Raw genomic sequence first — 12,003 nt, forward strand, 5'->3', positions numbered from 1 at the left:
TAAAATAGTCTCAATCAAAGCAGTGTTCTATTGCTGTTTTATTATTTTAAAAGCTATCTAATATAGCAATTCTACATCAAGATTTGTAAACTTGATAGTGAGACAACTCACAAATACGACACACTTCCTTTTCATTAACTGGAAGACTGCAGCTGAAGATGGGGGTCAGAGTCAATCACACATTCTTGCATCATGCTCGCTTCTCTTGCAGTCATGCAGCACAGGTCAAACCGGAAACCGTTTTCTTAATCTAAGTGCACACTCCATGCACCAATATGTTTTTTGTTTTTTTCAAGCTGCACCCTTGTCTGTGGTCCCAAAATAAATCCTCCAGCAAAACATGAGATATGGAACCAATCAGCGCACACACTTCAAGCTGAGCAAGGTCCAGGGAGCGCCTTGTTTTTCAATGACTGACTGCAGCTGCATAAACAAACTGCAAGGCGTGCTGATCCCTGCACGGTCACCTGAGTTAAGCAGAAGATGGCCACTCAGTGTGAAAGGAGTGGGGGTGAGTGGTAGGTCCATATTTGACCGTGGAGCAAGCAGACATGCCTGGATCACATTATTAGATTACTGTGCGGTCTAAGCCATCACTTCTCGACGTTTGTCCGGATCTGAGCATAGCGTATTTTAGTTCTACAAGATGACAAAAAGACACAGAATATGTCATTGATCTTTTTTTGCCCATTTGTAACTGAGGGGGGGGGTACTATGTAGCCCACCTTGGTGTCTTGTCAAAGGTGTGTCTGCTTTGAGTAGCATTCTTGAATTGCGCCTCCAACCTGGCGTAGATTCCACCTGCTAACTACAACACACACGCACACACGCGCACACACACACACCAAATAAATCCTGGTGAAATCAGATGGCAAGCATAGTGCTTGTCATACATACTTCTTTTGTGTCCTTGGATCTGTTTTGCTCCTGGTCTCCAAAGCGCATCTTGGTGAGGTAGTCGATCATCTCGGCCATGCGACGCTGATCTGTTAAGAAACATATGAGTTGATGTCATGTAAAGACATTTGACTGTTTTCAACCTCTCCCCAGAATCTGTTTACCTTCTTCTCTTTGAGCATCCTGGTTGTACCGCAAGGAGCGAGAACTGTCCCACTTACTTTTCGGAATGCTTACTCTGCAGAGTGCAAATAACAAATAATTATTTGGTCACAGTGTTCCCTCTAATTTTTCAAGTGTCTGTGCAAACACACAAGCTCCCTGTGCACACTGGACCAAGGTGTGCAACACCAGATTAAATAATAAATAAATAATTGTCAATGAGAACTTTAACTTGCTCGAGGTCGGATTTTGTTTTGAGTGACAAAACCTTCCTTCTGTTCCTTTTCTGTCGGTCTTTTGCGCTCTCAGAATAATGTACCGATCCCCTGTCCCATCTTGAATCTTTGTACAATTCCAACAGCTTTCAAATGACATTTCAACTGAATGCATGTGACACTTAAGTTAGTCCACCTTCCATTCCTTCCATATTTTTCCCCTCCGTAAACTCGCCCGCCACATTGGTTTCACTGCATGTTTTGCAGAGAAGACCTTTCGCATTCGAAAAAAAGAAAATCACACCAAGTTTCACCGTTTCCTCTTGCACTTGCACACTCCGACAGTCATTCAATCTTAAAAGAAGTGCCGCATCTCTTATTCATTCGTTTCGCCGTGATTAGTTAATTTAGTATTTGCATCGCTTGAATCGGACGTTAACCTGCTCGCTAACCTGCTAGCTTACCTGCGCGGAACACATGTTCCGGCACTATAAATCCTGATTGGCTATGACGCGTAAGCAAACCCTATCATATCATTGGCTGGACACCTGTCAATCACTGATTTATATTACAAAAAGGTACAGAAAAAAAAAATCGTCCACTTAATTAGATTAGATTACGTCTCACATTAGATATTAATCAATCAGTTTATGCTGAATTTTATTTTGTGCGCAGCATGGAGTTTCTTGTGCGCAGAGACTGCGCGACAATTGCGCAGCTGCGCACCTTAGAGGGAACACTGGATTAAGCAAAAGTATCTAGTGGAGTGAAATTCCATGTTTAAGGATGAAAGTGCTGCTGCTGCTCCCCTTGAATATAGTATATTATAGACTCCGTTAGAGCAGTGATTCGATGACAGAATTCATTCCATCCATTATTTTTACAGTTTGTCCACACTGGGGTCGTGGGTGCAATGGAGATGGTGATTGGTGTTGCCTGTCCTGGACAATGTATTCAATAATTTTAATAATGTTAGTGTTTCAATGTTGAACTCACATGAAAGGAGTGTTGTCTCTGGTCTGTGACTGTAGCAAGAAAACACAAGTTTGAAAAGTCAATTGTGTCAAGTATGCTTTTCAGAGTCAATAATACTATTAAGCATTAGAGTCACGTTCATAATGAGTATCCAAGCCATGACTCACTTTGTCCGGTTTGCCCTTTCGCTGGAGGTTTGGCGAGGACAATTGTTTTTTAAGAACTCTGCTGTTCTTCTTGGCTTTTTTGGCAGCTGTAGACACAAAAGGAACGTGACAAGATTTACAGGGACATCTGACACCATCTGCTGGACAAGAAAAGAAATAGTCTATGCAGTAAAAAAAAAAAAAAAAAAAAAAAAAAAAGCTTTCATGCTCATAAAGATGGCGAAGGCCACTATTGAAAAAAAGGGGGCAACATCACCTTGCTTCTTGGACGACTCCTCATCATCTCCCACCTCATCCTCCGTGATCTCTGACCCTGTGGTGTACTCCTCGTCTTCTGACAAAAGAGATTGCTGCCTCTGGAAGGACAAGTCAAGACTTTTATTCATTTATTTAACTGCATATTTGTGTGATTCACAGACACACACGTTAGCATCTAGGACCGGAGTACCTGCAACAAGCATGCAAAATTCACATCTTGACTAATCTTTGAATGTTCTGTTGACTTACAAGGTAAGTCTAGTTAGAAATGAATATTTTCATACATACATGCAAGATGAACACAACATCCGAATCTTCAGGTGACTGATTGGTTACTAGAATTTTTACAGATAAAAAGGCCTACCAGTTGCAGAGTCCAGTTTTTCAAAAGAGAAAACTGGTTGAAAGAGAAAGTACCAGAAGTCATAAATGACAGCGGAAAAAAAAGGGAGAAGAAAACAAAGAAAAAGACTTACAGTCTGGAATTCCCCACTTGGGGTTCCGAGCAGAGTTGGCTGCAAGAGGGCATCACAATCTTTTGCGACATTGGTTGGCCGCTCTTCACTTCTGACACACCTATCAGCTGGTGGCGAGTTACACGCACACACAGCATCTCTGTGCAACAGGAGGTCGTTGAGGACTCTGGTCTGAGCCGAGGTGGCCTCGTCGCAGTCTTCTTCGTTCGGCACGTTCACAATGTGGTCGCGCACTCTGCAACCCTGAAAGTACAAAACCGTCAACACACATTCATGCTGTTTCTCTGGAGCGCTAACATGAAAATCACATGAAGGCTGAATCCATATGCTGTCCATTTACCTTGGGCATGCCGCTCGGGTCAAAGCGTAGTACCGTCTGATTGCAGCAGGGGTAGACGCCCAGCCCGTTGCAGCTTTTGTCCACCCCTGTGCTAAGGTACCTGACACTTTCTGGGTGGTAGCGGCAGTGGGTCAACTCAGCACATACAAACTCCTAAACACAACACAAACATTAATAAAAAAAAAAAAAATGATGTTGTTTGTCTTTGTACCTGTTGGCAACGGGAGCATATCAGACAGTTGATGGTTCCCCAGATTCTCCAGTAGACCAGAACCCATGATTTTAACTCGTCGTAAAGACTACTAATGTATTCATTGGCATCCCAGTTCTTCTGTCTGCACAAACACACATAAAGATCATGTGATAATGTGTCGAGAACTCACATTCATGACTGTACGGTGAGGTGGAGTTATGCTGAGTCTCGCATACTTTGAGTGTGCGTAGACAATCTCTCCGTGAGCATCAATGTTGATCTTTTCTGGCACACAAGAAGTCTTCTTCTGTGTATCTTTGGTCACCATCTTCAAGCACAGACCGCACCTGAATGTATAATCCAGCAAATGTTACCGAGAGCCAACGTAAAATGTGCAACACTGGATGGATGAAAATGTTTCTCTCTTGACCTGTAGAGAGTTGAAGCATTTCTTGGGGAATCTCGGTTCTTGTAGTTCGGGTCGAAGAGAAGCTCGATCTTCTTTTGGAACAATTTGCTTTGTAAAGTGAGGGCAGAATAGAAGAAGTGTTCTTCATTGCATGACCACATTCCAAGTCCAATGTCAATTTTGTGTTAGCTCAGTGACTGACAGGTGATCAATCCAAGGTGACGAAAACTTTTACCTCTTAAATTTATCTTTTTTGTCCCTGATGTCGTCTGCCTCGTTGTGGTTGAAGAGCTCAGCGATTCGTGACACCAAGTTGCTGTTGATGCAGTTCATGTTGCAGGGCGTGGCCACGATGGCGCTCATATGTTTGTGACAAAACTGGACACATTCCTCCACCTGTGCATCAATAGAGGAATAATGCTTCTTGGCAAATTGTTCCTTACAGTACAATTGCGAAAGAACATTCAATGAGAGACATCGCTCATCTTGTAATTAGATCAGAAAAACAAGGTGTCCTAATAACCCAACATTGCACATCACCACACTTACTAAGGTGTCCATCTTCAAAAACTCGGAGGAGATCAGGATTGAGATCACATTGCTGGGCTCTGTAAGCGACAAACAGCATACGTACGACCAACCCAAAACACACGAGATACACACAGCCAGTGATCCACCAACACAATAAGTCAAGCCAAATGTGTTAACTGTAAAAATTCCCTCCCACATTTTACCGAGTCGAGGTTTGTCCTTAGATGAGTTCCTCCTGACATACTTCATGAGCCAGTCAAAGATTTGAACGTCGCAGTGAACCGAGATGTCCACTTCTTCCCATCTCTGGGAGTCCACGGACAAATATTCAGCAAAGTAGCGCATCTCTTTGACGAGAAGATCTCTGGGACACGTGAAGTCCTGCTTCAGGTTCTTGGTCTCGTCACACACGTGGATGACCATGTTGGGACTGTGTGGGGATAATTATTGATTTAACACAGTTGCGCAACGATAGACAGAGTGAGTGTGCCGTGGTTTGGTCAGCACTATGGAAAGAAGAAACTCTCTTACTCTCTTAGTTTTGGAGGTTTGTCACCATCCTCGATCGAGACTCTTTTGTCGTTCTTCTCTAAAGTGCAAACACTTCCTGAGAGTGTTGATTGGCGGCCTGCGTGGAAACAAAACCACAGAAGAGATTGTAAAACTAATTTGAACCAACTAAACGGACCTAAACAAAACAAAGTAAAGAAGTCCAGAAGTTTTTTCGAAACTAACGTACCTTTACAGGCACTGTGATGACTTCTTCCCCCGGCAGCTTGACCCGTGTCCAGTATGGCTGACCCGCCATCCGAGGGCACTCCTGCTGTGATTGCATTACACTGATCGTCCACATGAGGAAAACCTCCACAACTTTTCAGCTCCTCAAAGCGAAGTGCGCACTGCATGAAGAAATGTCATATTACAAACCAGATGCCTGGTGACAGCTGGAGCGGTCGTATACTGTACCTCTTTGGGAGTGAAGCTTGGCACGAGCTTTACCACACTGTCCCAATCTATTGGCTGGGCCAGTCCCACGAGGGAACCCAGCACCATGTCCAGAACCAGGACATTGTTGTCATAGGGAAAGTTGTTGTTATCCAAGGAGGAGCGACTCATCTCTGACAAAATGGCAAGGTCACAACATCATTACAGTTTTCACTGCCTACTAATGCAGACAAGTATCATTCCATTTTTTTTGCGACAATAATAACATTCAATATCTAAACATACTCGTCACAAGGATGTTGAAGGATGATGCTAACACGGGCCGAGTCTCAAGCTCTACGGTTCGATTCTCTAACAAATTGACCATCTTCTTCGCTAAAAGAATTCCGACAGAAAATAGTACATGCATAAAACATCGGTCACATACTTATCTGTTGTCAATGAAATATTTTCTTGTAGCTTTATCGTGGAAACAAGGTCGATGTGAGTTTTGTCATTGAGAATCGGTGATGCTGATGCTGAGACGTCCTGTCGGCGGCTAACGGCATTGCTAATGCTGGCTAACTTTGTGGGACAGAATTTGGTGCTTTCAAAGACCCTCGTAATTTCAAACACTTAAGACGAAGAGGTCATTGCAATTGTTTTATACGTGGCTTTAGCCAATTAACAACGTAAATGCATATATCCTTCAAGTTGAGGCATTTAATTTTGTCAATATTGTGCGCAAAGTTACAACAATTAGGTCTCGTGAAATTATTTGTATTCTGAACACTCCACCAACTCTCCCAAGTTTACGCCGTAGTTCGGGCTTGAGCTCCGTAACACTCCCCAAAAATGACATAAAAGATATTCACGATACGAAAACGCGTCGATAGACCTATTCTAATGTCGAAGCTAGTCCATAAAATCATGCAAATGTTAAAGAAGTTTTGATTCATTCGCTCAAGTTGTAAACCCAAACGGGAAGTCTAGCGTCCCGTTGCTAAGAGACGAAGTTTCCTCGTGCTAGGTAAATGTGATAGCTTAGAAAAATAAGACCTGAAAGTTAAATTTGCCTTCTTTTAAGCCATTAGGTCATCGTCATGTGAAAAACGAATCCAGGCAAAATAACACAATCGGGCTTTATCAATGGATTTATTTGACAAAATAATATTAGAATGTATTTACATTACTAATTTGAATTTTGAGAAGCAGTCCAAATGATCTGCCTCCCATTATGAAAACATAATCTAACCCTCATGATTTTAGATTAACCGTGATAAAAAGCAGAATCACACAAATAACTTTATATAAATTATAACACATACATTTTTCATTATTATTATCCAAGATAAGAATTTGAATAGTTCTAACCAATTACAAAGAAACACAAAAATGTATGTAATGACCCTTAATGAAATATTTCCACTACTTTTACTGTTAATCATCCAACGTTTACATTCAAACAGTCAAAATTTTAAAAATGGACTTGCTTACAGCTACATACGTTCAAACAAACAGAAGATTCACAAGTCATTTTTTTCTGCGATGTTAACCACTGTGTCAGAATTGGAATTTGAAAGTCCTACACTGGCAGAAGTTGGTGTTTCTTTGTACACAGACTCCAACAACTCCTCGGGTGAAGGATTCACATTTGTGACCAGGGCAGTCTGGGAGTCCCCTTGCTGCACCTGAGCCAGCCTTTCCATCTCCGCCTGCTTGTGGCCTCTCCTCTTGCCGAGGATCTTGACGTAGTTGGCGGGGACGAGGCCTGTCGTCTGACCGTCCAGGCTGGCCAGCAGCCAGCCCCGCACACGCGGCTGTTGCTCTGAACATCAAGTAAGGAGCACAATTGTCAAAAACGGGAGATAGGACTGACTGGTCGACAAACTAAAAATGAATGAAACCTGAATAAAATCAAGTACCCCATTTAAATGGCATCTTTACAAACTGAAAACTAGTTAAGAAGAGACACTTTGTCCGACTTTTCTATACGCACCTTTTGGTGCGAGGTTGAGCATGTCGCCAGCCCGGAAAGAAATCTCCTCTTCGGAAGAAGCTGAAAAGTCATACTCTGCTCTCGCCACAACATGGTCATCCTCTCCATTGGCCCAATTAGTAGCTGCAAGACAACACACATATGACTTTCCAGGCACATGTCTTTTATGTAAAATAAGTAAATAAAACTTACCTCTATCTTCAGAGCCAGTGGCAGAGCTCAGCAGTTTCCAAACGAGGTATGGTCCACCCAGGACCACAGCAAAAAACAAAAAGATTGGCCACGACTTAATGGTCTGATCGTCCATTCCCGTTCCTCGGCCTATGGGTGCCGCCAGAGCATCGCTTGCACTGTCTGCCCATAAATCCTCAACCTCAGCAGCGGACCCCCGACCAAGCAGTCTCTGTAAACGTCGGTAGAGGTATCTTAAAGTGCGCACCAGCGCAAAGGCTGACAAAACCCTGGTGAGATGCGCACGTAACCGCGTCAGGTGATTGGCTACGTCCAGCACGGCACGAAAGCTGTTATAGACGGCAGAAAAGGTGGCGTCCAGCATCATGCTGACTGAGGAGAAGGCATGGACGATGCTTTCGATGGATTGGAAAGCACCGCGGCTGCTTTCCTCCGCCTGTTGCACGAAGCGACTGGGGGCGGCATCCTCCGCGTGCGGGAAGCGACTGTAACCTCCGAGGCCGTAGCCGCCGCTGTAAGGACTGTAGGGGCTGTAGCCCCCGTAGATGGAACTCCCGTAGGGGCTATAAGAGGAGGTGAAGGAGCTGTAAGATGGACGGTAGGAGGACTGCTGCACGGGACGTGGGGGCAGTGGAGGGGCAACTCTGGTCAGGACGGGAGGGCCAATAGAGGGGCCTGCGGAAGGTCCAAAGTCTGTAGACCTGTTGGGTGATAAAAACAGATTTAAATACATTTGTTTAAATACGTTGTCTAATCTGCAAAGGCACATGAGATGTACTTCATACTTCTCAACTATTTTGCTTTTTTACCTCCCACATCAGTCCACAATACAGCAAAACGATGAAAACAAGTTTTAAAAACATGTACTGTGATTTATAACAAGTGCTATTCAAATAAATAAGGGAAGCTATGTTTGGAAGGCCATGGCAGGACTACAGGCCAGGCTACGGAGTTAGCAAAACAAGTCGACAACTTCTCCAGGTAATGACAAAGAAATAAAGAGGAGTGTTCATAATAATTTCACAATTCACAACCCCGATTTCCCAGACGCCTAGCGTATAACTTACATGGCCATCGAAGTCGGATTTTAGCCTAGGTAGTTAGCAAACACGCGATCTGGCTACTACGATTCCATCGACAAATGTCAACAACAAACGAAATATTACAACAGCAAAGTGCTCCGTTTATTCACCTGTAATTTATAGGTGGACCTATAGTCCCGGGAATCCGCCTTTCCCACGGTTTTGGTGGCGGTTGCGAGTTCATCGCACAAATATTTCTCGACGCTGTAGAAAATAGCCCGAGTTGTTTTAGACCAAACGCCCCTGAACGCCTCTCGAGATGTCTTCCTGTTCTTGAGATTTGTAAATCTCTTCTTTTGGAACTTGTGAAGTTTTAGAAGGGATTTTAAAATATGTTTTAATATTAGTTTTATTGGAGTATTTGCCAGTATGTGTAGTACAAGTAGTCTGTATTTTTTGTCTCATTTCCTTCCATGCTGCACTCCGGGGAGAGGTGTAAACATGCAATGTGCTGCAACATTTCCCCCAGCAGAGGGTACTATTGTAAAGAAAATGATGATTATGATGAGATAGATAGATAGATAGATAGATAGATAGATAGATAGATAGATAGATAGATAGATAGATAGATAGATAGATAGATAGATAGATAGATAGATAGATAGATAGATAGATAGATAGATAGATAGATAGATAGATAGATAGATAGATAGATAGATAGATAGATAGATAGATAGATAGATAGATAGATAGATAGATAGATAGATAGATAGATAGATTTGATTCCAAAGGGGAAATTCGTATTAATGAATGTTTTTACATTTTTTTTACTGTAGTAATTTTTTTTCACCCCAAAGAATGTTAAAAAAAAAAATCAAAAACCTTTTTTTTCTGGGTCTCAGGACGACATAGGTAATTATGAGTTAAGTTGTTTCAATCATCTCTGACAAACAGCTACTCTGAGGGGCAAATATCAACTCCTGTTTAGAAGTTTGATATGCACAGTCGCACTTCTTCAGTGCAAGCCTGCAAGGTGGGATGCAACATTCCTCCGCCCGCATCTCAATGACGTCACATACGACTGTCACAGTTTGGTCTGCATAGATTTCTCATACATAGATCTAGTACCAAGTGACATTGAAGAACCCTTTAAAAGAGGCTTAAATGTAATCTCAACAAGAAGTAGAAAAACACAGATTAAGATGTATTTGGTAAGTAATAAGAGCATGGTGCAGTTATGCTACACAATATTTGTACAATTACTGCAAGCGTGAAGTGCCTGTTGAGAATAATGTTATCCGTTCAGGTCATTTAGGGCATTGAATTGAGTCGTTAATAACTTGGCAATTATATCAGTGACAGTTTATTTAAGATAACAATAATGCGTTATAAACCTATTATGCACAATGCTGTTGATAAGTATAATTCATATGCATTATTACTATAACTATGCAAAAAGTAAAATTGTTTTAAAATAAATAAATGTCAATTCCTGTACCCCTGCACTTAATTATAAAGTTCCAATAATTACAATCCCTCCAAATGTATTGGATCAGGAATTCCTTTGTTTTTTGTTATACACAAATGTAAATATTTGTTATATAAATGCAAACATCAGAAAAAATTCTGAATGCCAGCTTTCATCTATCTAGACGTGTTAAGCAACACAGGACCCCACTTTTCCAGTTGCTAAAAGTATTGGAACAGACATTATTATTATTACCATGAAATAAAAGGTTTACTTCTAAACTTTGATGAGAAACCCAAATGTTTACAACATCCAACATAAACAAAGAATTGATATTGCTGTTCCAATATTTTTGGAGGCAACTGCAAAGCGTTCTAGTGACATTGTAGTGAAATTCCCCTATGGCGCGGTGAATAGTAAAGCAAAGTGACAGTGACATTGACACCCGACTGAGGTGTGTGAGGAGGCGGCGGACGGCTACCAGTATGAAGACAGCTTTTCCGAAACGCCATTGAGTGATGAGGTGCATCTTGTGGTTTGACCAAACAAGCAGAGTGATGTCGACGCTGTTGAGCGGGCGTGTGCGCAGAGCCGTCACAGCAGCTTTGTGGCGGGGTGGGTGGACTGCATCAAATGTCTATGTGGCCCAACTAGTGTAGGCGTGTGAAAGTTTGGCTGTCATTTGTGAGATGATGCTGTCATTATCCTGGGAATAGAAAGTATTGGCTTGTGATGTCAAAGAGTGTGGGAAGATGCTTGGGTTGATTCTTGGACCTGGTATTTGGGGTTCATGCAAAAGGCCCGAGACCTTTTGCACTGTAGTGATTTATGAAGGTCAAAGACAATTAGACTACTTGCATTTTACCAGACATTTTACGTCAAGTCGACAAGTTTTCTTAGTTCTTTGATCAGACCCATTTCAGATTTTTTCATGACTCCTGTTATATTTTTTGCATGACTTTAGCCTTTTTTTTTTTTTTTTACTTGGTTATTTATCTTTTTTTTTTTAATTAATAAGTTCAATATTTTGGATTTCCGGTCATAAGCCTTGACAAGTTATGTTTGAAATTTGTGCCGAACAAATCATGTGAGTGAATCACTGTGACGACCCCAAGCTTAAAGTCACAACAGCAACAATTTTGCATGGCTGTTTTGACTTTACCACATCTACAAAATACAAATGGCACGGCCCCTGTTGATTTTAAAAATCAAACGTGACCTTTGAGCATAAAAGCCCATCACTGCACTACATGCGCATGAGGACCATCAAACTTGAGATTCTCATACTATTGCATTTCAATGAAACCGACTTTGATTCTGGTTGGAAAAATAGAGTGAGGCACGTTACTGCACGTGTCAGTATAATTTGCACACATAATCACTAAGCACTATGTCTACATGCATGTGCATGCCCACTCTGGTGTTGTTTGTGATATGAAAATGAAGCATTCCTGCTCATTCCTCCTCTCTAAGCAGCAGCTCTGCCCAATCCAAGAAAACCACGTCACAAAGTGAGGACCACCCCTGCAAACCAAACACACAACCAGTTTCTCATAGCAGCTGTCCCTGCAACTTGAGTTGCCATGCAGCTGTTCTAATCTTGGTGCATCAATTATATTATAAAATGTTTCCATGTACCATCTGCAATGGGCTCTAGTCATTTCTATTTGGTGTCACGGAACGGAGTGGCAGGTGCGGGCTATCATAGCAATTGCTGCGGACAGGACGAGAGGGATGAGCTGTCCAGAGTACTGGTCATGTGACAGTTTGGTGCA

At 42.1% G+C, this 12,003-nt stretch overlaps 2 protein-coding genes across 5 annotated transcripts; both read right to left on the reverse strand.

The window, feature by feature from the left end:
• Nucleotides 1-20: 20 nt before the first annotated feature.
• On the reverse strand, nucleotides 21-6,538 carry sanbr (SANT and BTB domain regulator of CSR). Of its 4 annotated transcripts, none has more exons than XM_049735838.1 (20): nucleotides 5,996-6,537; nucleotides 5,590-5,741; nucleotides 5,363-5,522; nucleotides 5,155-5,251; nucleotides 4,827-5,053; nucleotides 4,642-4,700; nucleotides 4,328-4,488; nucleotides 4,114-4,200; nucleotides 3,920-4,030; nucleotides 3,702-3,825; nucleotides 3,491-3,643; nucleotides 3,151-3,393; nucleotides 3,039-3,071; nucleotides 2,673-2,772; nucleotides 2,417-2,502; nucleotides 2,271-2,293; nucleotides 1,062-1,135; nucleotides 898-986; nucleotides 726-808; nucleotides 21-639 (listed from the first exon to the last, which is right to left on the reverse strand). In XM_049735838.1, exons 2-20 carry the CDS (start codon nucleotides 5,737-5,739, stop codon nucleotides 594-596), a joined length of 2,106 nt encoding a protein of 701 aa, XP_049591795.1. In that variant the 5' UTR covers nucleotides 5,740-5,741; nucleotides 5,996-6,537; the 3' UTR covers nucleotides 21-593. The 4 variants fall into 4 exon arrangements, with proteins under 4 accessions (XP_049591795.1, XP_049591794.1, XP_049591797.1 ...); XM_049735837.1 differs by having other exon boundaries at nucleotides 2,271-2,299; nucleotides 5,996-6,536; XM_049735840.1 differs by lacking the exon at nucleotides 3,702-3,825 and having other exon boundaries at nucleotides 2,271-2,299; nucleotides 3,874-4,030; nucleotides 5,996-6,538.
• Nucleotides 6,539-6,686: 148 nt separating this feature from the next.
• pex13 (peroxisomal biogenesis factor 13) lies at nucleotides 6,687-9,156 on the reverse strand. The gene is made up of 4 exons (XM_049735846.2): nucleotides 8,931-9,156; nucleotides 7,739-8,439; nucleotides 7,547-7,669; nucleotides 6,687-7,375 (listed from the first exon to the last, which is right to left on the reverse strand). The coding sequence occupies exons 1-4, from the start codon at nucleotides 9,002-9,004 to the stop codon at nucleotides 7,074-7,076; spliced, it is 1,200 nt and encodes a 399-aa protein (XP_049591803.1). The 5' UTR covers nucleotides 9,005-9,156; the 3' UTR covers nucleotides 6,687-7,073.
• Between the last annotated feature and the right edge of the window lie 2,847 nt (nucleotides 9,157-12,003).

Source organism: Syngnathus scovelli, chromosome 12 (assembly GCF_024217435.2).
Source record: "Syngnathus scovelli strain Florida chromosome 12, RoL_Ssco_1.2, whole genome shotgun sequence".
Taxonomy (NCBI): domain Eukaryota; kingdom Metazoa; phylum Chordata; class Actinopteri; order Syngnathiformes; family Syngnathidae; genus Syngnathus; species Syngnathus scovelli.